This window comes from Ovis canadensis, chromosome 9 (assembly GCF_042477335.2).
Source record: "Ovis canadensis isolate MfBH-ARS-UI-01 breed Bighorn chromosome 9, ARS-UI_OviCan_v2, whole genome shotgun sequence".
NCBI lineage: Eukaryota > Metazoa > Chordata > Mammalia > Artiodactyla > Bovidae > Ovis > Ovis canadensis.
Genome location: NC_091253.1, coordinates 93,101,514 through 93,128,126, shown reverse-complemented (window position 1 = coordinate 93,128,126; position 26,613 = coordinate 93,101,514). Strand labels below are relative to the sequence as shown.

Genomic DNA, 26,613 nt, shown 5'->3' with positions numbered 1-26,613 from the left:
ATTTGATCAAAATCAATGATTTTCAATAATATTCAGTGAATCAGTGCTAGGTTGACTCCATAAGAATCAGATATTCATTCCTGAGTCAGTTTTGATAATTTGAGTCTTTCAAGAATTTGTCCATTTTGTCTAAATTTTTTAATTTGTTGGTATACACTTGTCCATAACTGCATTTTAACATCTGTAAGATCTGTGGTGATATTCCTTCTTTCATTTCTGGTATTGGTAATGTGTGTCTTCTCTCTGTGTCTCTGGGTGTGTGTGTGTCTCTCTCTTTTTGAACAGTCTAGCTAAATGTTCATCAGTTTCAATGATCTTTTCAAAGAATCAGCCTTTACATGAACTGATTTGAGCTACTTCCCCCCCCCATTTTTTAATTTATTGTTTTTGGCTTTTTATTATTTCTTTTTTCTGTTTACTTTAGGTTTAACTTACTCTTCTTCATCTTGTGTTTTAAGGTGAGATTTTAGATCATTAATTTTGGCCATCTTTTCTAATATAACTGTGTGTGTGTGTGTGTGTACTCTGCTGTGTCCAACTCATTGCAACCCCTTAGATGGACTGTAGCCCTCCAGGCTCCTCTGCCTGTGGGATTTTCCAGGCAAGAATACTGGAGTGGGTTGCCATTTCCTTCTCCAGAGGATCTTGCTGACCCATGGATCAAACCCATGTCTATCGCATCTTCTGCATTGCAGGCAGATTCTTTATTGCTGAGCCACCAGGGAAGCTAGGGTAGTCTAGAGTATTATTACTATGATGTGATTCTTCTGGGCCCTCTACTGAACATTGTAGATGATGTAAAGGATTCATCAGACTGAATAACCAGATTTCAAATTTTTCCCTCCCTGTGTGAGCTTTGGGAATTATTCAGTTTATAACTCTGGTCATTCTGTACCCAGGCTTGTGGAATTTCACACTTTATACAGCATAGTACTCAGCAAAGACGCAAAGGAATCCCTACACAAGTGAGTTTTTTTTTTCTGTGTTACTCCCTCCTTTTTGGAACTCTGTCCCACAAGTTCAGCCACCTCAGTCTCCCCCAAACTTTGTCTCTATCTCTTCAACTCAGCAAGTCTCTGGATTCCCTCCTGCCATATCATCCATAAATTGATCCATAAATTACCTGTGGGCAGAAGGTTGGGGGATTCACAGGATTCACAGGGCTCATCTCTTTTCCTTCTCTCAAGAATCAATGTGCTGCCTGTTGTCCATTGTATGAAAACGACCGTTTCATCTATTTTACCCTATTTTCTAGTTGCTTATGGTCTGAAATTAAATCCAAAACTCATTACTCTTCACAGAAAGAGTGAAATTTTTCTCCTTAATCTTCATAGGAAGGTGAAATCTTTCTCGATGGTTCTTGATATGCAGCCATGTTTGGGAATTCCTAATATTAACAACTTTACATAATTCTTTTTTTTTTTTTTTTGCCACATCACATGGCATGTGAGCCTGTAGGATTTGGCTCTGCAACCAGGGAACAAAACCATGCTGCCCACAGTGGAAGCATGGAGTCTTAACCACTGGACCACCGGGGACATCTTAATAATTCTCATCTATATTTTATCAGTGTATGATATTATCAATGGAATTGCCTTCCCAGATTCAACTTAGACATATGCATTTCTGATAACAATACATAGCATTATATTATCTTGTATTCTTAACCACTATATTACAGAGCGGCTTATACTAATATTATATATTATATTCAGTTCAGTTCAGTTCAGTCTCTAAGTTGTGTCCGACTCTTTGCAACCCCATGAATCACAGCACACCAGGCCTCCCTGTCCATCACCAACTCCCAGAGTTCACTCAAACTCATGTCCATCGAGTTGGTGATGCCATCCAGCCATCTCATCCTCCGTCATCCCCTTCTCTTCCTGCCCCCAATCCCTCCCAGCATCAGAGTCTTTTCCAATAAATCAACTCTTCGCATCAGGTGGCGAAAGTATTGGAGTTTCAGCTTTAGCATCATTCCTTCCAAAGAACACCCAGGACTGATCTCTTTTAGAATGGACTGGTTGGATCTCCTTGCAGTCCAAGGGACCTTCAAGATTCTTCTCCAACACCACAGTTCAAAAGCATCAATTCTTCAGCGCTCAGCCTTCTTCACAGTCCAACTCTCACATCCATACATGACCAGAGGAAAAACCATAGCCTTGACTAGATGGACCTTTGTTGGCAAAGTAATGTCTCTGCTTTTGAATATGCTATCTAGGTTGGTCATAACTTTTCTTCCAAGGAATAAGTGTCTTTTAATTTCATGGCTGCAATCACCATCTGCAGTGATTTTGGAGCCCATAAAAATAAAGTCTGTCACTGTTTCCATTTTTTCCCCATCTATTTCCCATGAAGTGATGGGACCAGATGCCACGATCTTCGTTTTCTGAATGTTGAGCTAAAGCCAACTTTTTCACTCTCCTTTCATTTTCATCAAGAGGCTTTTTAGTTCCTCTTCACTTTCTGCCATAAGGGTGGTGTCATCTGTGTATCTGAGGTTATTGATATTTCTCCTGGCAATCTTGTTTCCAGCTTGTGCTTCTTCCAGCCCAGCATTTCTCATGATGTACTCTGCACAGAAGTTAAATAAGCAGGGTGACGATAAACAGCCTTGACGTACTCCTTTTCCTATTTATTATAGAGTATTAATATAGTGTATAGTATTACATACTTCATTATAGAGTATATTATCTTGTATTCTTAATCATTACATTATAGTGCATTCCAGAGAGCATTTCATGTAACTGATATCCATCTACATTTAAATCTGGAAAACACTTGCTGCTACTGCTGCTCCTAAGTCGCTTCAGTCGTGTCCGACTCTGTGCCACCCCATGGACGGCAGCCCACCAGGCTCCCCCGTCCCCGGGATTCTCCAGGCAAGAACACTGGAGTGGGTTGCCATTTCCTTCTCCAGTGCATGAAGGTGAAAAGTGAAAGTGAAGTCGCTCAGTCATGTCCGACTCTTAGAGACCCCATGGACTGCAGCCCACCAGGCTCCTCTGTCCATGGGATTTTCCAGGCAAGAGTACTGGAGTGGGTTGCCATTGCCTTCTGGAAAACACTTACATAAGTTATATTAGTGGATATTACACATTTTGAGTAAGGTCACATAAACAAAGAGATATTAGCAAAAATATCATACCTCCAAGTACCTGACAATTTGAAATGGCCATATTGATAATCAGATTGTTTGAATATCCCCCAAAATTGTGCCACTAAAATTTTACATTTTAAATATCACTCTGAAATTGTCATCCTTACCCAACCCCTAAGTTTCATCTCACCATCAACTACTGCCTGGAAATTAAGATCAGAGTGATCCAGGGTGAGGGAGGGTCAGGACAGAAAGATCCACTAATTTACTGGGCATATCACTTGGAAAATTTTAAAAGTAAACAGCATTTTTCCTTTTCATCGGAATACTGGGATCAAAACAGTTACACCAAAACACTTCCTAAATCAAAATAACCACATCCAAATGGCTGTGTCAAGCAGCCCTGTTAAACTGTTTTCCTTCCTGTTATCTTTTTTCGAAAGAGAAAGTGACTTAAAAACAAATCCCATTTAAAAAGATCACAGTTTCTTAAATATTTTGTTTTGGCTCTTAGTCATCTATTTTTGTCTGTCTAGCCAAAACAGATCGGAATTTTCTAAACAGACCTTGAAATGATAAGTGAAACCATGAATTAGGAGACTAAAGAGTAAATTGAATGTGAGAGGACATCTATCTTCTTTGCTCATTCATTGAGGAAGGATATCTTCCACCTTTATCCTTAAGCCCACAGGGCCATCACTCTTTGCTGTTAGATTAGGGAGTGGCTACAATGTGATTTTCAGTAATATTAATAGCGCAGTCGTACTTCTTGAGATAAATGAAAGCAATCCATGTCTATTAATACATATTCCTAACGCAGCAAATGACTGCAGGAATGTGCTTGGATGCCCATGGCTGCTGGCAGGCCTCGGGTTCACCCTGGCTATCGCCCAGAAACAGGAGGGTTTTTGTCACGTGACTGTCTCCTTAGGACAGCTCCAGGGTGGCAGCTGGCTTCCCCAAAGCAAGCAAATCAGAGAGTGAGAATGAGAGGGCAGCCCGAGAGAAACTACAGTCTTTCTCTTACCTAATATCAGCAGTGACACCCATCACTTCTTCCAGATTCTATTCACTAGTATTGTGTAACCATATCCCACCCACACTTTTGGTAAGGGGATGATACAAGGGAATGCACAGGGAGTTGGAGGCAACGTCTACTTAATTGATCTTGTGTGCAAATTGCAACTATTATCTTCCAGATCACCAGGTTGTTATTAAATTTGCTTGACACTAATCAGTCCAAGGCCCCTCACTACAGCTGAGCTTGTCAATCACTTACTCCTTTTTATGATTTTCTTCTCTGATTTTTTTCAGCACTTTAGTCTGCAAGTTTTTGTTTAATTTTTTGGCCTCTGTTTTTATTCTTTCATAGGGCTACTTACTCTGCCAAGAGTTTTCACCTTATTCTCACCACAGATATTATTTATCTGTGTGTTTGTGTATCACTGAAATGAACATTACTATGAACACTATTATCTACTATGTATTAAATGTCCTGACATCAACCACTCTAATTGGCAGAACCATTTAAAAATTAAGCTCCTTTGAGTCAGTGGTCCAAGCTTATTATTTTCACATATTCAGCTCTGAGGGCAGATATATTGGAGATGTCTTTGTATTAAAACTGAAATCACCTGCATAAGCAGGTGGGATAAGAACTGACCACTCTCCTTTACTGCTTTCCATTTTACTTTCGGAACATATGATGTAGTTTAAAAGCTTGGGTTTGTTCTGCATTTGCTCATCTGAAAGTGATTTCAGTTGAGTAATTTAATGATTGGAACATTTCATAGCTTTTTCCAGGGCACCAAAACTTTTAATGTGGTTTATGAATTTCTGCATCACTCTCTAGCTGACTGTTCTCAGCTGCTGGGGAGTCTACCAAGTCTCTCTGTAATTCCATAGTTCTGACCTCAATAGGGATTTTCATACCTTTTATTTCCTTAAAATATTTGCCAAATGATCTTAGGCTCTGATCGTGGTGAAATATCAGAGATAGGAACAGTCCAAGGTGGGCAAAGATGACTGTAAACATTTACTTAATAAACTTTTGGTGGAAGAGTCCTTGAACCTGCAATCAGGGAACATCCAAAATTCCTTCTGAAGACTTGACATGAGTGGCGGGAAACAATTGACAGAAAGGAAACTGCATGGGCAAAGGTATAGGGTGGTCATCACTGCTCCTGCCTGCTTCTTAGGAATAAAAAAAAAGAGTAATAGTCCTTTGTGGATTAAGTGTGGATTAATAATGCATGAATCTAAAGAAAATAATCCTTAGTGTCCTAATTCAGGGGGCAAATGTCATGTCAATCATTGGGCTGACTCTTTGGATAAGGTTCTCAGTGACAGAGCAGTTTTCAAGATGCACTCTTGTTGAGTAGTCACTCATCCTCAACAAATGCTTTCCTCCTTATTTTTCTTTCCTTTCCCTTACTCTGAGCATCTTTCCATGCTTCCTTTATATTTTAAACATGATTTTATAAAGAAACTATGAGCATTACTAATGCTAAGCTGTATTAAAGAGCTGGGCGTATGTCAAGAAGAAAACTATTTGGGGCACAGTTCCAGAAAACACATGCCCAAATGACTTCATTCCTAGCTCCACTGCATGGTATTGTCCTTGGCAGAAATGTGGCAATTAAATCCCTACAAATTCTGAAATAGCTGGATTCTTGGGTTGAGGTTTGTGGCAAAGAGTTTTGCTTAGAGTTTTAAATTGTTGTTTCACTATAGCAGAAAGTTATTTTTAACTTTCATTTCATTTTTCTGTATTCTTGTTCAATAACGTCTAATCGTGGGTAAGGCGAGGCTTCCCAAATGAAGTCGCAGACCAGTTAAAGCTAAAATGAGATTTCTGGGTGCGCGGCCATAGCGCGGAGGGTCGAGGCAGAGCCGCGAAATCGCCGCGAGATCCGGTCTCGGACCACGCTGCTCATCCCGCAGCCTGTCGGCTAACCCAGCGTCCGCCGCTACCGCAGCCATGGGAGCGCAGGTGGAGACCATCTCTCCCGGAGATGGGCGCACCTTTTCGGAGACGGGCGCACCTTCCTGAAGCGTGGCCAGACCTGCGTGGTGCACTACATGGGGATGCTTGAAGATGGAAAGAAATTCGATTCCTCCAGGGACAGAAACAAGCCCTTTAAGTTTGTGCGGGGCAAGCAGGAGGTGATCCGAGGCTGGGAAGAAGGGGTTGCCCAGATGAGCGTGGGTCAGACAGCCAAGCTGACTATCTCCCCAGACTATGCCTATGGTGCCACTGGGCACCCAGGCATCATCCCACCAAATGCCACTCTCATCTTTGACGTGGAACTTCTAAAACTGGAATGGCAGGAGTGGCCTCCTCCCTGAGCTCCCCATTCTTGGATGTGCCACAGAAGGATCTGGCGCCTCCAGACGCACACAGCGAGTCTGCATAGAGCTCTTCCTGCCGTTCCACTACACTCTTTGTATAAACATCTTCCCAGACTGAATGTGTTCTGTCACTGGCTTTGCTCTTCCCCTTTCTCCTCGTATGTATGTTGACCTGAACTATATGCCATAAACCTCAAATTACTCAGTTTGTTTTTGTTTTGGGGTGAAGACTGAGTTTCAGTCCTTTGGATCTAGGTTTCCAATTAAGTATTAGTCAAGTATTAACAGCACAAGTAATGGGTTAACTTTAGACTAGGAATTGGTGTTGGGGAGGGTGCAAGAATCTTTATTTTATTTTATTTTGGATAAAAGTTTTATCTATTATATATTAAATGTTCTTGCTGCTGTGCTGCAAAGCTATAGCAGATTCGAGGCGCTTTTGAGGGCCAAATTATTCTCCAAGTTGAGAGATGTCCTCGAGTTGAATTGAAAGCCCTACCAAAACCGCAGTGGGAAGGGGGAGAGCCTTTGCCTCCACTTCCCCACCCTCACCCTCTTCGTAGACCCTCTGCCTTTTGAAAGCAGATCGTTTTCACTGAGATGTTGAATATGCAGATGTCTGTTCCCCAGGCCAGCAGGGACCTCTGAAACCTTCATGGCCTGGCCTTTTTTTTTTTTTTCCATCCTGTGGTTTTTCTAATGGATATCCAGGATTTTTGTAAACGCATAGCTGTCCAAGCTCGACTTCCTAAATTTCAAGAACTTTAATCAAAAGTTAAATTGAAGGTGCTGTTTGTAGACACTTAACACCCACGAAAGCGCAGCCATCATGACAAATCCTTGAGTGTCGTCTTAAGAAAATGATGCTGGTCATCACAGCTTCAGCATCTCCTGTGTTTTGATGCTCAGCTCCCCCTGCTGATCTCAGAGTTTCCTGGCTTCTCCTTGCCCCCTCTCACCCCTTTGCTGTCCTGTGTAGTGATTTGGTGAGAGAAATTGCTGCCTACTCCCTTAGCCTACCCCCATCCCCTGCACTACACATGAGTTTCAAGTTTTACTATTGCAATAAAAGTGCTTTATGGTGGCTTTTCTCAAAAAACAATAAATAAAATAAAATGAGATTTCTGCCCTTTAACAGTCTTTGACAAGGAGGGACACAGATTTTGCTTTATACAGTCAACAGGCAAACAACCTTGGGCTCAGGTGAATTGAGGCAACTTTACTAAAAAAGAGAACTGAACTTCTGGAAGGTCTTAGAATACTGCAGTTTAATTCAACACTTACCAAGAAACTGTTTTATTAAAGATTCTTTGCTGGCAGCAGAGTTACAATGATAATAAGACATGTCTCTTGCCCTCAAGCTGCGCAGAGTGTGTGCTGGAGAGGGGTGGGGTGAGGGGACGTGAACACATGAATAAATAATTAAAGTAAGACTTGATGCTCTACAGACCACCTTCTAGACATGTAAGATGAATAAGGCAGAACATGTGTCAAATGGTAACAAGTCTTAACCTTCAAAATGTACAGTGTGGAAATTCGTGAAATTCAAAGTTGTGCAAGTACAACTCTTAAGCAAGTGAATCAAATAATGTGCTCTATTAGACCTCAGTGGTGGGGTGGGGATGAATAGCTGACGGAAGACACTATAGCTGATGAGTTACATCTCTGCATCTACATTCCCTGAAGGGATTCTAAAATATGACCATTTGAGGTCCTCTCTGCACTTTGTGTGTTAGTCACTCAGTCGTGTCCAACTCTTGCAATTCCATGGGTTGTAACCCACCAGGTTCCTCTGTTCATGAAATTTCCCAGGCAAGAATACTGGAGTGGGTAGCCATTTCCTTCTCCAGGAGATATTCCCCAACCAGGGATTGAACCCAGGTCTCCTGCCTTGCAGGCTGATTCTTCACACTCTGAGCCATGGACTTTGGGGATCACTTTTCATGAGGTGAGGCAGCATCCATGCTGATTTTCCCCCAAACATCCTCATTCCTGGGCTGAGAAACCATAGGTGAGTTCAATCTCAGTGTTGTGTTTGGTTCCCCAAGGGAGTCCACCAGAGCACTCTGGGGAAAGAAGCCTGGACAGCTGGCCACCGTGGCCTTTGCTCATGTTCTGGTAAGTAGGAGGAGAGCTCATGAGGTAAGTAAAGCTAGACAGATTGCAGGTACTGAAACTGAAGGTGCTTCAAACCTGTAGGGAAGAGAAAACTATTTTTGTGTTCTCCCACAGACTGGATTTTCTTTCCTAGCTGGTTCTTCTCCAGGGCTATCCCTAAGTCTGGATTCTGCCCACCCCGTTCAGTGCTTGTATCTCCTTGACATTTTCTCCCCACATCAATCTCTCCATTTATTGAAAGTTCAGCAGCTAACTCTTTGCTGCCATCGATGTACATCTTGGCTCCATAATTAGATTCTAAGTTAAGCAATTCACTTATTCAAATACAGAGCCTCTCCTACATGCCAGCACCATGCTCAGTGAAGGGACACAATAGCGAACAAGGTTTCTGCCCCTAAAGAAGCAAACTAATAAAGGACATAATATACACTATGAAAGTGCTAGGAAGAAAATTAACAGGTGGATAATAACAGGCAGGACAGCTTGGAGGAGACCAACTTTACACTGAGACCTAAAGCAAGAGAAAAGGGCGGACACAGAAAAGAAGGTTAGAGGTAGGAGAATCTTCGAGGCAGAGGCACATGTAAAGAAACAGAAGGGGAAGGAATTTGCCCCCTTAAGGAAGTGCTAGATGGTCCGTGTGACTAATGCATGGTGAGTAAGAGGGAGGAGGCAGGAGATGAGGTCAGAGCAGGTAGGGGTTGGATAAGAGAGGCTAAGAATCGGACACAACTGAGTGACTTCACTTTCACTTTTCACTTTCATGTATTGGAGAAGGAAATGGCAACCCACTCCAGTGTTCTTGCCTGGAGAATCCCAGGGATGGGGGAGCCTGGTGGGCTGCCGTCTATGGGGTCGCACAGAGTCAGACACGACTGAAGCGACTTAGCAGCAGCAGCAGCAAAGGAATTCAACGTTATATTTCATTCGTGCAGCATTTGACGCTCAGTCCACGACTTCTTTCAAAAGTCCTCTAGATGCCCAGCACAGATCTTTGCCTTGAGATGAGCTTTCAGCAAAGACTTGCTTGTTGAAATGACTAAGTGCCCCCAATCTTGCACCAATGCTTTCAGAACCTCCTGCCCATCACTCATCCTATGCCCAACTTCAGAATCAGGTCTTTGGTCTGTCAAGGGTCTCTCTTCAGCCCTTGGGTTGGACAACACTTAGCCCTCACACGTGGTTTTCCCAGGAAATGGAGAGCTCAGTGGATGAGAGTGATCTTGGTGAGCAGGTCTCATCACCAATTCTCTCTCTCTTTTTTTTTCTCCCATTTTATTGAGAGAGATAGCAATGGACAATTAACACAGCAAGAGACTTAAAAGTGTACAATGTGATGAGTTGATATACGTACATGTTGTAAAAGAATTCCTCCTATTGAACTAATTAAATCAACACAGCCATCACCTCACATATTTACCTTTTGTGTGTGAGACAGAACACTGAAATTCTACTCTCTTAGCAAATTTCAGGTGTACAGTACATTGTTATAAGACTAAACTGCTTCCTAGAGGTGGCTCTGCAGTGTAGTTAAAATCTGAGAGTTGGGAGCTGAGCTGCCAGAGACCCTTATCCTGGTACATTACCTATTAATTGTGCTGTACGAGATGAATCTGTTCGCCTCCTCAGCCTTGGGATTCTTCCTCATAAGGGTGCTTTCTCAAAGGGTTTCTGTGAAGATTAAATGGGATTATGCATGGAAAGCCCTAAACACGGTGCCTGACACGTGGTGAAGACTGAACAATTAGCTATTGTTAGCTACTGCTAATTAATATTAGCATTCGTATTAGCAACCATGGCCCTTCAAATACCCCAGATTTCCCAGTTCTATCCTTCCCTTCTCTATTTGGAGAAACCCTAAGGCAGAGCTGGGAGCCACTTCTGCGGTGGGTTCCCAGACCCTCAGATAGAAGTGAAGGTCGCCTGTTTCTGCCACCGAAGCAGTCCGTGTGCACTCCACCTTAGTCTGACTTGAAGCTCAGCTCATTGCACGACGATCATTGAAGTTGTCTCCCTTGTGCAATTGTGCCTTAGAACAGAGACGTGCCTCTTTGCAACAATGATCAATTCAAGATTCACTGTCTTTTTCACATTTTAACCTCTCTGCAGTTGAGGATGCATCTTACTAATAATGGCATGGCAACGTTGATTTGCAGAGCTCTTTTCTTTCTTCTCTGGTGGCTCAAATGGTAAAGCATCTGCCTGCAATTCAGAAAACCTGGGTTCGATCCCTGGGTTGGGAAGAGCCCCTGGAGAAGGAAATGTCTACCCACTCAAGTATTCTTGCCTGGAAAATCCCATGGACAGAGGACCCTGGTAAGGCTACAGCTCGTGGGGTCTCAAAGAGTTGGCCACGACTGTGCAACTTCATTTTCTTTCTTTCTTTCTTAGTGTCACTTGAAATAACAATGCATCTCACAAGAGCTGGTTCCTTAGATTAGATGAAATATGGTAGTTTGGGGCATGGACTTCAGAGTTAAGACTTCTGGGGTTGTTTACCTGATATGCAACCTTGAGCAAGTTACATACTTCACCTTTCTCTACTGCAGTTTCTGATCTGTACAATAGACATAATAAATGTATCTCCCTCATACTGTTGTTGTAAGGACTCAATGACAATATTTTGTAAGGCATTTAGAATAGTACGGGGCACATGATTAATGCTGTAAAATTACTAGCTAATGTGATTTGTGTTCCTAGTGACTAGCTCAATATCAGGCCATGGTGTGGTTGTAGCTTTTTTAAGTCTCCAAGTCGTGCTGGACTCTTTGTGACCCCATGGACTGTAGCCCCCAGGCTCCTCCATCCAGGGGATTTTCCAGGCAAGAATACTGGAGTGGATTTCATTCCATTTCATTGCTCCAAGGGGATCTTTCCGACTCAGAGGTTGAACCTGAGTCTCCTACATGGGCAGGAGGATTCTTTACCGTTAGCCATGGTGGAGGCTCAACAAATATCCCACCTACGGATAAGCAAAAGGACAAAACAGCAACCTAACTATGACGGCCATGGGATGCGGCGGGGCGGGGCGGGGCGGGGGGGTGGGGAAGGGTATCAGATGTTCCCTCAAGAAGCCCCTCACTGCAGGAGCTGGAGGATCGCCACCTCCACCTTCAGGATCACATCCCCAGTCAGCAGCCTGGCAGAGCAGGGGTTCTGAGATCGGAGGCTTCTGCCCAACGTGGGCTTCTCCAACAGTCTTTGCTTCGAGCTCGGCATGGGTTTGGCCCTGGGCTCTCAGAGCTGCACGGCGGGCCTGAGGCTCCTCCTAAAGGTCCTCCCGCCCTCCTTGGCTCCTTCAACGCCCAGCACCCTTCCCTCACGGCCCAGGCTCCCCTTACCCTCCTTTCTTCATCCCTCACAGGCCTTGCCTCTCACAGAACTTCCCCTTGCCTGTTTCTTTCTCGGCCTCCACTTCCTGAAAGCCCTTCCTGGAGAACACATGGGCCCTTCCAAGGAAGGGTCACTGACACTGAGCTGGAGGACGTGGAGCAACCGGGGAAGAACTCACACCCCGAGGAAGCCTTACCCCAGGACCGACTTCCGGCTCAGCCGGAACCGGGATGCCAGTGATCCAGCACCGAGGCGCGCGGCCTGCTTACTCCAGGGGAGGCTTCCCCTTCAGAGGCCCCAGGAAGGCGCTCAGAGATCCCCCCACAGAGGCCCACACTCGGCAGGGACCCCCCGAGGCCTCTCCCCTCCTGCCCCTCAGGGGACCTTTCCCTGGTTCTCTGTGTCTGCCGCCAACCAAGGCCGCAGCAGACCCCCGAAAATTCCACCTCTGGGATCTTCTCTTGGCCAAGAGCCAGAAAGTCTCACTTTAACTTCGGTTACTAAAAATACGTTCTGTTTCCTCCCAGTCCTGTGCTTAATTCAAGTAACCAAAATGCTGCACGCACACAGGTGCTATTTTTATTCCCACCTCCCTGGTGTCTGCCCTCCTCCCCTTCCAGTGTAGCTTTCCAACTCTGGGACTTACCCCTCAGCCCAGCTGTTGCAATGGAAAGAATGAGAACTCTTTCTCCCCATCAGAGGAGCCCTTGTTTCCATAGCTGGGCTTCACTCCTCTTCCTGTCCCACCGCACACTCCCAGGATGAGGATCGTGTGTAAAAAGGTGGGGGGAGGGGTGGACTTTGATTTCAGTCCCAACACACCAAGAGCTGTTGGAGACAAATAACTTGTGGAGGCCCCAAGTGTGACTTGTGCCCTAGCCGTGGACATTATTACCCATGGGTTCCAGGACAGTCCCTTCCCCTTTAGACAGTGTCAGGATGCCACCCTCCTTGTCTGAAGGGCCCAGATGGCTGACACATGACTAACAGGTGGCATACAGTCCTTTTGACATGTCTAATGGGGCCTGTACCATGCTCGAGGTACAAGTTGAAAACCAATAAAATGGGAAGTAGTTGTGTTATGAAAAATATTCTTTGTCTTTAACACTGTCAAGAAGTAGTAGTATTAGTCGCTCAGTCGTGTCCGACTCTTTGCAATCCCGTGGACTGTAGCCCACCAGGCTTCTCTGTCCATGGGATTCTCCAGGCAAGAATACTGGAGTGGACTGCCATTTCCTTCTCCTTCCTGACCCAGGGATTAAACCCAGTCTTCTGTACTGCAGGCAGATTCTTTACCATGTTAGCTACAGGGAAGACTGTCAGGAATGTCCCTTTAAATAACCAGGTCTCCAAGCACAAGAAGATCACTTTACAGAAATGTGTGTTTTCGGAGTAATTTTTGCTCTAGCCTACAAAAGTTCTGCTCTTCCACAGGTGAAAGGCGTGTCTTTCTTCTCAGCTTCATGGTCGTAGTTCACAGGCTCCGACGCGCTGGCAGGGTGACCTGAGTCTGTACCCACCAGGCCTCTCTCAGCGGAAGGATCTTTGAGGGCCGAGGAATGGCTTTCTTGACAGCAACCCCCCACCTTCCTTGAGCTCTAGGTCATGGTCCCTGTTTCCACATGGGAAAAAATGGGAGCAGGCTCGGGTCCAAGGGGCCAGAAAGTTGAGAGGCTTGGGAATCTGATGTTCTGAAGAAAGATGCTAATTCAGACCCCACAGAGGATCATATTCCACACCAGCCTGGTGCTAACCCCTCTCAGGATTGTCTGGAATAAGGGGTCTCAGCCGTGGTTGCACAATAGACTCACGCAGGGATTTTTTTTTTTTCCAGAATATTAAAACACCCTGCCCAGAGTTGCTGACTCATTTGGGGATGGGGCTCTAGAGTGAGTGTTTTTGAAAAACTCCCCCAGTTGATTCTAACATGTGTCCACTGAGCACCCCTGTGGTAGAGAGCTGGCCATCCAACAGCTGCCCACAGTCTCGGGATTCAGCCAGAAGGATACAGGCTTTGGTGAGAAGAAATTTAGGAGCAATGAGAGCGTCTGTGTTTGGAGAACCCATGTGCATTTTGTATGCATTTATGGATATTTTCATAGATGTGTAAAACATACATCTAAGTATAGAAGGACATTTGCAGCAAAGTCAAAAGTAGCATTAGCTTTGAGACAGTCTCCTCATAAGATAACTCCTAGGTTTGAATGCGATTTTTTTCTCTCTATTTTAAAATCCATTTTAAAACACTAATATGATGAATAAATAGTGTATGATACCTGATTCATGGAGACAGGAAGTTAGAACAGTTGTTACCAGGGACTAGGGGTAGGAAGGGATGAGGAGTTCACTTTTAATTGTTTCATTTAGAAACTCTACACATTCATGAAAAAGTTCTAGAGATGGATGACGGTGGTGGTTGTCCAATAATGTGAATGTACTTAATGTGCCACTGAACTGTACCTTTTAAAATAGTTTAAATGAATTTTAAAAATAAAATTGTAAGACATTGTTTCTTTTCAGGTAACTCTTCAGTCTCCAAGTTCAACAAGTTCCCATGTTGCATATAGCATTATACAGAACCTTGGAAACAAATTCTCTCCTTCTTGCCCTGGATACTTCAGAGGTAACCTTAGATTCCTGCCTGTGAGTATCTAGACCATGGACCCCCACCCTGAGATCTCTCCTCTTCATTTACTGCTGTCCAGAAACCCCCAAGACCTTCCTTATAGCTTCTCCCAGGAGTACATCCCACCCCCGCTCCTGAGACCCTCTCACTCTCACAGCTACTTCTCAATCATCTAGAAATTCCTGCAGGGTTTGTCACTCACAGGCCTCATTCACCACTGCTTTCAGCTCTGAGGATGTTGGAACGGCACATTAGAGCGTGGTGAAGTGGGAGTTTAAGGTATCGTTGAGGATACCGTAACTAAACACAGAATGGATTAGTTTCGATTTTGTCTAACGGTTGCCTCTTAAATGACAATGGCATAAACGGCCTAAATGAATCAGCTATTTCATGTATTCATCCTTTAAAAACTTATGGAGGAGCCGCTATGAGCCAAGACTTGTCAGAGAGACACTGAAAGGATTCAGAGAAACCCCAGATTAATTGGGTAGGTCAAACACGCTCCAGTTGTGGAACAGAAGGTCCACAAGTAAGGTACAAACATCCACTCTTCCAGTTGCCAGGGCAGAACTCCACTGAGCTTTAAGTAAAAAAGGAACGTACCGCCTCACAGGATAAGGAAGTCCAGAGCAAGGTTGCCCTCAGACAGAGCTGGAGCAGGCACTCAGCATTTTCAAAGTCTCCTCTGAACTCTCTATGGTCCTTGCTCTGAGACAGGCTTACTTCTTATGGTGACTAGAATGCTCTAAGCTTATTTTCTCCTACTTTAGCAAATTGTGCTTAAAGAGAGCTGTTTTCTGAGAGTTTCGACAAAATTCTAGAAATGAGTCTAGGGACATGGGGAGAAACAGGAAGTTGACTCTAAACTATACAGACGGGGTGTGGAAAAGCTGGGGAACAGGGAGGGGAAGATGTCTTCCGGTGGAAATGGAGCCACTCTCACCAGCAGAGGGAATAGACCCCGGCTTTTTCCTCACCACAGTGTAGAGGTTTAGATGAGATGGTGGCCGGGTCCCTGTAGTTTCCTCAGAGAAGGCTTCCCAAAGGGACCAGTATTTAAATTGGTCTTGAAGACTCTAAGAATGGGTAGGATCTGGTCATGAAAGGAGTAGAAGGTTTAGATGGAGGGCCCACCAAGGGGAAGAAGCATGAGTACTCATCAGTGGTTTTAGATGAGAAAAAGCAGTGATTTTAGATTTGTGATGGTTATGTGTGATCAGTCTACTATTACAAGTTGGTCCAGAGAGGACAACTCTGAACTGAGGCAGGAGGGGTTCCTGAGCCTCCTGAGCAGACCTGCCACGGAACTGCCTGTCTTTCAGGAATGATAAAGTGATCTGCCATAAGCAGTCCATGGGGTCGCAGAGTCGGACACAACTGAGGGACTGAACAACAAGGATGCAATTTTAAGTGACCTAAATCACAGTCACCTTTGGTCAAAAGCACACAAGAAATTTTCCTATAGAAGTTGCTGAGGAAGTTAGACCATTCTTTAGGCTGGGGTAAAATTTGTGCAGTAGATTTGCTTTTGGTGCTCCTAGATTTTTATTTTCTTTTGTTTGGTCTTTCAGCATTTGGTGAAACAAGAGAGAACCTCACCCATCATGAGACTTCCAATGAGTCTTGTGTGGAAAAAAAACAAAACAAAAAAAAAAAAAACAGGTGAAAAAGCTCAGTATTATGCTGGGGCACAGGATAACATTGTGCAAGAAAATAATACTGAGGTCTTAGAAACAGAGTTTCCATAATTTCTTACTTTTTTGCTTTCAAAAAATCTATAATAAAAGCCCACAAAGAGGGGTATTTTTGAAAAACAGAACTCCATGGCCTGCTTTAGCCATCAGTGTAGGAGCGCCTTTTCAGATACAAGTTGTTTTCCCCAAAATTCTTGAAAATTCTGAGAGGTTGTGTAATGTTGAATGCTTTCAAGACTCAAATTGGGAGCCAGACAACAGCTCCAGGTCCTAGAAGTGCTTCCAAATCTAAGGTTTTCTTATTTAAAAATTTAAAATTCCTCATGTATCTGCCTTGAACATCCCAATCCATGATCATAAGCGCAGTGAATTTTTATTTCATTGTGGACCCCTCTTTATGGGTTAATTTTACATGAGAGGTAATTTTGATTAATGATAGGTCACCACTGCTATCTAGTCCTTCCCTCAAGAAATGCAAAGAACCAGGAAGCAGAACCAAAGAAATCCAAGAAACAAAACCACAGCCAATGTTTATTTTTGCTTGTTGTCGCTACATCTTTCATGCTTCCTTATTTTCCTTCGACATTAAATATATAATAACCAAGACTTTATTAATATACACGTAAAGGAAGCGTGCACAGCACACGAGCATGGTAGGTGGTGAGTAAATATGGTGAGTGGTCGGTGTTTGCAACCAGGGTCTGTGAAGCAGGCCTCTTCAAATGATCAAGAGTTTCTGTTCAAACTGAGGGACAGGTCTGCCCTTTTGTTTTTTTTCCTGAGACTCTGATTTGTTCTTTTCTCCAACAAATGTTTTAAAATTAGTGAAATACCAAAGGAGATATGGTGGAAGGAGACACGGGATGGAATTAGAAAAAAGCATAAATGGAATCCAGAAAGCTCTGTGATGGGTGACTGATAAAATCTCTTGAGGAAGCAAAAATAAACAGAGTATTTCATCAGCCCCTCATTCCCTAAGAGGGAAAAACACACATTTTTGTGTTTGGAGAAATAGTTACGACTTTTGCAGAATAGAAAAGTGTCATGAGAAACTGGAAAATATCTCTAATGTCTATAGCACATGAAATATCTAAAAGTAATAAAATATTGAAAGACAAGAGAGTTTATCTGTAAAACTTCCAGTGCACATGTTGGATGAAAAGTAAAAATATGGGACTAAATGGTTATGTTACTGAAATAGCACTTGGTACATAAACTCAAACATTCTTTTTCACATTCAGTTTCTCAGAGGCTTGACTTCAGATGCCTGAGCACTTTCAGCCTTATGTTGGCCTTTATCCCTCTTCATCCGGAAAAACACCACTGCTAAAATTATACCTAAAAGAGAAAAATCAGAGTCAAATAGATGAAATCTTACAATGTATTGTCACATTCATTTATAAAGTAGCACTCTGGTAGGAAAAAATGACTCATATAATTTCATTTTGTGAGTGGGTCAACAAAGCTTCGTTGTCATGGTGATTAAGGGCTTCTGGGCATGGGTTTTCTTGGATAACTATGCTTATCACTTTTCTTGCTGTCAGTGTGTAACAAGTCCCAAGTTATATCTAAGCTGATGGCTATCCCCAGGCCTCTGTCAAGGGATATAGGACTTTATGCCTGCACTACCCTGAAGACTAAGTGTATGAGTATCTGACAGAGTTCCTGAACTCTGGACACAGTCAATAGATGTTGATTCCAGTCCTCCTTCTCCTTCCCTGGAGGAAATAATCCAGTGAGAACAACCAGAAAGCTTTTCTTGGATTCGTCCATCTACCTAAAGCCTACTTTCACCAAGTATCCCATTTTCTTTTGCACCTTCCTTGTGGCTCCAGCTTGAGTAGACTACCTAACCTCTCTGCTTTCCCTCATCTCTGACCTCCTGCAAAATTACATTGTGTGTTTTAGCCCTAAATGTATACTACAAGCCAGAGACCTATATAGAAAAGGAAATTGTTTTTAGGAAATTAACCTGGCATTAGGGTCACAGGAGGAATAACGGCAGAAAAGACTGAAGGCTCAGAGGCCCATTAAGAATCTTGCAATAATCCCAATCCTCCTAGTTTGAAAAAAATGTAAGGATATGAAGCTACAAGATCCTATTACTTCTGTCTGTAGATCACCAGTCGCATCCAATCTTTAACTTGTGGTAAAATTTTGAGAGTAAATGGTCATGCTAGAAAACCATGGCATGTAAGCCCAAAAATCCTTTCAAGATGAGAAGACAAATAGAATAAGAAAAGGCACAGAGGTAGGGGGGAGTTTGGTAAGTGAGTAAATCTCAAAAGCCAGCTCAATTAGCATAAAAGGTTTGCACCAAATTGTTGTCAGAGAGAAATGATGGTCACCATGCACATATTAGGGACTTCCTTGTAGCTCAGACAGTGAAGAATCTGCCTAAATACAGGAAACCCAGGTTCGATCCTTTGGTCGGGAAGGTCCTCTGGAGAAGGGAATGGCAACCCACTCCAGTATTCTTGCCTGGAGAAGCTCATAAACAGAGGAGCCTGTCGGGCTATGGTCCATGGGGTCGAAAAGGGTCGGACACAACTGAGCAACTCACATTACTGCTACTATGTACATATTAGGATGGGTCATGGTCACGTCACAAAGGCCTTTCTATGTCATAATAATGAGGAATACAAACAGAAGGGTATAAAGAAATGAGATCCCTTTTAGAGCTACGAGTCAGAATCCAGGGTGGTAGACTGGATGATGGCAGAAAAGAACAGATGCCAAGAGAACAATGAAAAAGACTTAGAATAACCCCAGCTCTTCCTTTAAAAGAGAAAGGATGTGAAACTGTGTCAACTCCTTCACTCAGGTGCATGTGAACTGATGAGTATCTACTTCTAATACATAATTTGTGGTGAGAACACCTGTTGAAAGAGGGTAAAGACTACAGTAGACACTGAGCTGTTTACAAAAAGGAAGACAGGGAACTCTGATGTCTAGGGGCCAGGGCAGAGTGAGGCCTGCGACGCAGTGGAATTATTCTGAGTTAATAAAGAATCAAGGTCCACAGTGACAAAAACATAAAAGGGGGAGTTCTGCAACATGTCAGGTCCTTCAGATGAGCCCGCATCTCCACTGGAAGACTAGCTTCTATCTATTCCAACAATGGCGGACCAGGCCCTAAGCTCTGTGAGCGAAAGAGCCGTTTATGTCCTTCACCGGGCCTCCCACCAGGCACAGTGCCTGACACATGGCCGAGGCACAGCTGCTGCATGTCTTTCCCCTTCATCGTGAAAGCTTGGTGACTCAGCGTGAGATATAGTAATTTATTCTTTAAAGCCGCCTATGTGGTTTTATACTAACTGGTTTAAAAAACTTGCTGGTTTTAAACTAACCAGCAAGGCAGTGATGGGTGGAGGGTAGTACCAAAGCAGTAACTCCCAATCAGGTGTACTGGTGATCTGTATTCTTGGTTATTGCCCAGGTTGCCATCTGAGCAACCCCAGCTCAGCCCATGAAGTCAGACCCTCATGTGAGCTCATGTTTCTGAGGCAGAAACATGACAGAAATCCTTAAATCTGAGCAACTATACTCACCGATGACCAAAAGGGTGGCAAGGAGTATACCAACTGCCATGCCCACTGGGGGTATCCCAGGCATGTGAGCCGCTGGCCGGAAACACCTATTTTCCACACACTTGCAGAAAGTAACTGAGAAACAGAATATTTGGTAGATAAATTTTCAAGCAAACAATTGAAGAATCTGGTATTAAAGATAAGAATTCTCACAAATTACCATATTGAGAGACAACATTATCCGAAGTTGCCTGCAGCAAAATATCTACCTGGTAAAGAGACAATCCCTTCCAAGGGTTGCCGGTCACCATCACTGATACGGATTGAGATGTTGTAAACTCTCTCCTCAAAGCCCGTGTGCTTGGTGGAGAGATGGGCATGAGTTCCTGTCAGAATAGGGAAAAAAAAAATGACTGACATGAAAACACAACTGTGGGCCCCTGGATGAGCAGGAATAAAGCTCATCTCTGCCCCATACATGAATGGTTAGATGAAAGTGTGAGTTAAACTACCCCAAGTATCACCACTCCACAGGTACCCTCCATAATGTTAAAAAGGGTGCTGAAGCAGCCATCAAATTCTCAATTCCTGACTTCGCTGTAGAAATGAACACCAAATGCAGTAGGTTGTCATTACTCCTGGTAGTTATGTTCCATAAAGTGGTCACAAACACTGCATTAGAAAGCATATTCGAAGAAGTAATTGCTAACGTTTTTAGAATTTGATGAAAACTCTATAAATCCTCAGATCCAAGAAGATCAGCAAATCTCAGGAAAAAGAAAAATAAACACAACTACACCAAGGCACATAATACTCAATTTACTGAAAACTAGTGAAAAAGAAAATCTTGAAGGTATCCAGAGAAAAAAGGATATTATACTCAAAAGAACAAAGAACCAATACAATCCAGAACACGGTGAAGGAATGACTGTAAAGTACTGAAAGAAAAACTGAGTAAGTTTAAAAGTATCCCAGTCACATGTTCTCAGGTCACCATGGAATTAAATTAGAAATCAGTAACCAGGAAGATGTGGGCAATCCCCACATATATGAGAACCAAATACCCTACTTCTAAATAACCCAAGTGTCATAGGAGAAATCTAAAGGGAAGTTAGATAATGTTTTGAACTGAATGAAAATGAAAACACATCAAACTTTATGGAATACAGCTAATACGACACTGAGATAAATTTATAACACCAAATGCCTACACTAACAAAAAAATCTCAGTTGCTTCAGCTTCCATCTTAATAAAAACAGTACCAAAAAGCAAGTTAAAAACAACATAAGAAGAATAAAGGAAATTATAAAGATCAGAGAAATGAAATATAAAACAAAAAAATAAAGCAAAATCAGTGAAACCAAAAGCTCCTTCAGTGTGATTAATAACCTCTAGCCAGACTGATCAGGACCAAAAAAGAGGCAAAAATTTCCAGTATTAGAATGAAGTGATATCACTACATACTCTGTAATTATTGAAAGTAATAAAATATTATGAACAACTTCATGCCAATAAATTAGACAAATCTATTGAAATAGAGAAATCATTTGAAAGATACAAACTAGCAAGCTCAACCAAAAATAAATCTATAACTTGAGTAGTCCCTTATCTATTAAAGAAATAGAATTTGTAGTTAAGACTTCCTACAAAGAAAACTTGGAGTCAGAAGGCTTCACTGGTGAATTCTTTCAAACTTGAAGGAAAAAATAAAAAGCAATTTTATACAAATTCTTCCAGATAATTGAAGAGGTAGAACACTTTCTAAATCATTCTATGAAGCCAGTACTACTCTGATACCAAAATCAGACACAGGCCCTAGAAGGGAAAAATATAGGGCAATATCCCTATGAATATAAATAGAAATGTTCTTAAAATTTTAGCAAATTGAATCCAATCACTTATAAAAATGCTAATATTTCACCATCAAGTAGGCCTTATCTCAGGAAAAGACTGAATTAAGATATAAAAGTTGACAGAAATATTTCACCAACTAACAGACAAAACAACAAAAACCTAAATTAACCAACAATCATCTAAATAGATGCAGAAAAAACACCTGAAGTTTTTAGCATCATACTTCATTACAAAACAAAACAACCTCTCAGCAAGTTAGGAATAAAAGATAAAGTCCTCACTCTGATAAAGGACATCTACAAAAACTTGTAGCTAACTTTATACCTAACAGTGAGAGATTCTGAATGCCTTCTCCCTGAGATCAGAAGCCAAATTGTTTCTTCTCTCACTACCTTCACTGAACATTGTCCTGGTGATTTTAACCAGTAAGAAAGCAAGCTAAACATATAAAAAGCCATCCAATTGGAAAGGAAATAAAGCTATTATGATTCACAGACAACATGTAGAAAAAATATGAAAATGTAAGGAAAAAAGGGAGAGAGAACTTACAAGTGAGGTCAGCAATGTTATACGCTACAAGATCTGTATAAGAAAATCATCTATTATATTTCTATATCCTGGAATTAAAATTTTTAAGTATTCGTAACAGCATAAAAATATGAAGTGCTCATGGGAAATTCTGTAAAACTATACTTAAAAAATTAAAACACATTGCTCAGAGAAATTAGAAAGACCTAAATAAGTGGAGACATAATCATATTCATGGATTAGGAAATTTTTTGTTAAGATTTAAATTCTCCCTCAAATTCAGGCACCAATTCATACTATCTCAATTACAACCAGCATAGGTTTTGGGGGTAGAAACAGACAAGCTTAATTCAAAAATTTATGTAAAAATGCAAAATAAACTTGAAAAAAACAAAGCAAGGACATTTACACTACCTGATTTCAAGTCTTATTATTGAGCTGAAATTATCAAAACATTATGGTGTTGCTATAAAGATAGACAAAGAGCTCAATGAAACAGAAAAGAGAGAGTCCAGAAATAGATCCATGTATATGTGGTCACTTGATTTTTAACAAAGCTGCCAAGACAATTCAATGTGAAAAGGATATTTTCAATAAACAGTGTTTAAATAATTAGCCATATTTAAAAAAAATGAATCTTGACATTTACCATACATGCAAGAAAGATAAACTTGAAATGGATCATAGAGCTAATTGTAAAAGCTAAAACCATAGCTTTCTTTTCCTCTGGAAGAAAAAAAAAAAACTTAGAAAACTTTAGTGACCTTGGCAAAAATTTCTTAGAGAATATGCATAACAGTCACAAATTATAAGGGGAAAATATCAATAAATTAGATTTCATCAAAACTTAATTTGCTCTTCAAAAGGTACTATTACAAAATAAAAATATAACAGTGCCTTGGAAAAAAAATTTGTAAACATATCTGACAAAGACCACAATAGAAGTCAAACCTTTGCTTAATTTTTTAAGCAAGCACAATATTTGACCAGACACTACACTAATGAGGATATATGGATTGCAAATAAGCTTATGAAAAGCTGGTCAACACCATCAATCATTAAGGCCATGTAAATTAAAACCATAATGAAACACTACACTCCCACTGCAATGGCTAAAATTAAAAAGACTGAGCATAACAAGCATTGGGAAGAATATTAAGCAACTAGAATTCTCATTCACTGGTGGAAATGTAACACGTTACAGACTATTTGGGAAGCAATTTTATATCCTCTTAAAATTTGACCATATAGCTACCATATGACCACTTCCAGGTATTTGACCAAGAAAAATGGAAGCACAGGCTCCTACAAAGTACTTTTTCACAAATGTTCATAGCAGCTTTATTTGAAATGGCAAAAACTGGAAGCAATTTAAGTAGTAATAAGTCAATGACTAATAAATCATGATATACAATGGAATACTCCTCTTCAATACAAATGAGTGCTGTGTTGATATATGCAATAACACAGTGAAATCTCCAAATAACTATACTAAGTGAAATTAACCAAACAAAAAAAAATTACATGCTGTTATTTTATTCACATAAAACTCTTGAAAATGCAAACCAATCTACAGCGACAGGAAGCAGATCGGTGGTTACTTGGGGTTGATGGACAGGAAAGCCTGGCCTGCTGCAGTCCACGGGGTTGCAGAGTTGGACACGACTGAGCCACTGAACTGACTGAGGGATGAACAGCGTGGGGTGGAAAATAGGGATTGCAACAGAGCATGAACAAACCTGGTGGAGCTGGTGGAGTCGTCTTACCTGATTGTGCTGATGGCTTCAGTGGCACATACGTATATCAACTTTTATAAAACTGTATGTTTTAAATATATGCTGTTAATTGTATGTCAATTATATTTCAATAAAGCTGTTTTTAAAAGATCATGATGAAACCTGTTTCTCAGCGGCCACTGGTTGCTTTGCAATGCTGCTCTGATTGCAAAACAATTCATGTACACCAACTACTGTCGAACTGTTCGCGTACACCAAAGGGGACACTGAGTGTTAACAATCTGTCTTTTCCCAACCTTGGGGGCTTTCAACCCTCTGGAGAGCTTGCCTGTGCAAGTTTTCACAGCATGAACTTCCTTTCTGGACCGTGGAAGAAAGCTCTGTGTTGACTGCTGCACACACACCAAGGCAAATTAAAAGCTCATTTCATTGCCCATCAGTGTTTTTCTCAATGTTCTTTTGACAACTCACCATTGATTTTGGAAACTTCCCAGTCTTTTTGTAAGCTTTCGCTGCCAAGGGAAAATGTAAAGTGTCGACCCCGAAATGTCAGTTCATCATCATCAGTGGCCTCAAAAATGAGACTTCCGGGTGCTTTGAGCGGATAGCAAAAGAACAAGCCTGTGTACTCCTTGACCAGCCGTGGGGGGTTGTCGTTCACATCCGTAAGGGTCAGGTGGAATTGCGCCGTGGAGCTCAGGTAGGATCCACCTAAGGAATTGAATCATTGAAATACGGTGTCTGCTCTCTCTCATTCTCCTCTCAGTCAGAAAGGATATTTCCTTTCCTTAAAAAAAAATTTACAGTTCAGGCCTAGTTTCATTTTCTGCTTTAAAAGTCTTGATAATAAAAATAACTAAGAATTATGAATCTGCCTGCCAGTGTAGGAGACACAGGAGATACAAGTTCGATCCCTGGGTCGGGAAGATCCCCTGGAGGAGGAAATCGCAACCCACTCCAGTATTATTGCCTGGAAAATTCCTTGGACAGAAGAGCCTGGCAGGCTACAGTCCATGGAGTTGCAAAGAGTCAGACACAACTGAGCACACACGCACACACCCAAGAATTATGTGCTAATGTTTTATACATGTTAGTTCAAAACAATTCTGCATACATTTATTGATGAGAAGACTGGAGCTCAGAGAAGTTGTGTGACTTGCACAAGGTCACACAGCAGTGGAGAGTCTTCCAGCTCAGGAGATCTGACTCTAGAGCCCACAACTTCCATTGCTCCTCATCACTGACTTAGGCGTGGTTGTTAAGTTTTCTAAGTCTCAGGACTTCCCTATGGACCAGTGGTTGAGACTTTGCCTTCCAATCCAGAGGGTGAGGATTTGATTCCTGCTCGGGGAAGTTAAGATCCCACCGGCTGCAAGGCAACTAAACCTGCTCCACAACTACCGAGCTGAGCCTGCACACCACAGCTAGAGAGAAGCCCAAGTGCCACAACTAAGACCCGATGCAGCCAAAATGAATGAATAAATATTTAAAAAAATTTTTTCTAAGCCTCATTTCTTCAGCTGTAAAATGTAACTATATGAGGATCCAACATGTAGTATTCTTAGAAAATTGTACAGAGCTGTACAAATGTTATTTGCTGGGGTACCATGGTAAAAATTTTGACCTTGTTGCCTGAACAATTAATAACTGTGTGATCATTGGCGAGTTATTTATCAGTATCTTGGTTTCTTCATACATCAAATATAATCAATAATAATCCCTCCCCATAGTGTTGTGTGTGGGGTAAGTGCTTAGAAGGAGACGGTCAGTACAGCAGTAACACTGACGGTTCTCATTCTCCCTGATGTTCCTACAATATCTGACTCCAACCTGCTTCAATTCCTGTAAATTCGATTTGCCTGCTTTTCTCGCCAGCTGTCTGCTTAACCAAAGGAGGAAGAGCTACCGGGTTCTTCAAGTCATTTCATCGACACGGATCAGTCCAGGGCCAACAACTGCACACCGGGCAGTGTTTTGAACCCTGTTTTTGATTCCCGACACTTCTAAACTGTGAGAGGCTTTAGGACATGTCTAAAGTGAAGTGCTGACCCCACAGTACATTTTAGCAGAAGGCAGAGCACAGATTTCACCAGAAACTTCCTGCTGATTAAATCAGGAGCTTTTTAAATCAAGAGTTACATGTGTGGAGTGTGATAGCCGTATCTGTTAGAAGCACATTAACTAGAAGCAAGAGAGAGAGCCCACACCTACCTCAGCGAGGTCCATGCGCTCACCCACAACCATTTCAAGTTCAGCACACACATCTGCGGGTCTAGCTTCCTTGGTTTAACATGACCACAGTGCTTTGCTGTTCTTCAGCTTTTCACAGACAGGGACCATTTTCATGATTCCCACCTACTGGAATTTTTCCCATTCCCCCACTCCCAAACCTGGGCTTTACATTTTGAAAGTTTCTTTCTTTGCCCTAAATCTGTGTTTATTTAGTCATACTTTGTTCAGTTCTCATTTTTGAGGGGGTAAGTCATGCAGGTATATTACTATATATTATATAATTCTGGGGCTTCCCTCAGAGCTCCGTTGATAAAGAATCTGCCTGCAATGTAGGAGACCCAGGTTCGATTCCTGGGTCGGGAAGATCCCCTGGAGACGGAATGGCAACCCACTCCAGTATTCTTGCCTGGACAATCCCATGGACAGAGGAGCCTGGCGGGCTACAGTCCATGGGGTCGCAAGAGTCGGACACGACTTAGCAACTAAACCACCACCACCATATAATTCTAT

General features: G+C 42.1%; 1 protein-coding gene and 1 pseudogene across 5 annotated transcripts in view; one reads left to right on the top strand and one right to left on the bottom strand.

The window, feature by feature from the left end:
- Positions 1-6,065: 6,065 nt before the first annotated feature.
- On the top strand, positions 6,066-6,529 carry LOC138446108 (peptidyl-prolyl cis-trans isomerase FKBP1A pseudogene; annotated as a pseudogene).
- Positions 6,530-16,726: 10,197 nt separating this feature from the next.
- Positions 16,727-26,613, bottom strand: part of CDH17 (cadherin 17) — an 85,559-nt gene continuing 75,672 nt past the window's right edge. For all 5 annotated transcript variants that reach the window (XM_069601173.1, XM_069601170.1, XM_069601171.1 and 2 more), the window contains 4 exons: positions 24,343-24,582; positions 20,022-20,138; positions 19,774-19,887; positions 16,727-17,560 (listed from right to left, as the gene is read on the bottom strand). In XM_069601173.1, coding sequence (XP_069457274.1) covers positions 17,460-17,560; positions 19,774-19,887; positions 20,022-20,138; positions 24,343-24,582 — 572 coding nt within the window. In that variant the 3' untranslated portion in view covers positions 16,727-17,459. The remainder of the gene's footprint in view (positions 17,561-19,773; positions 19,888-20,021; positions 20,139-24,342; positions 24,583-26,613) is intronic.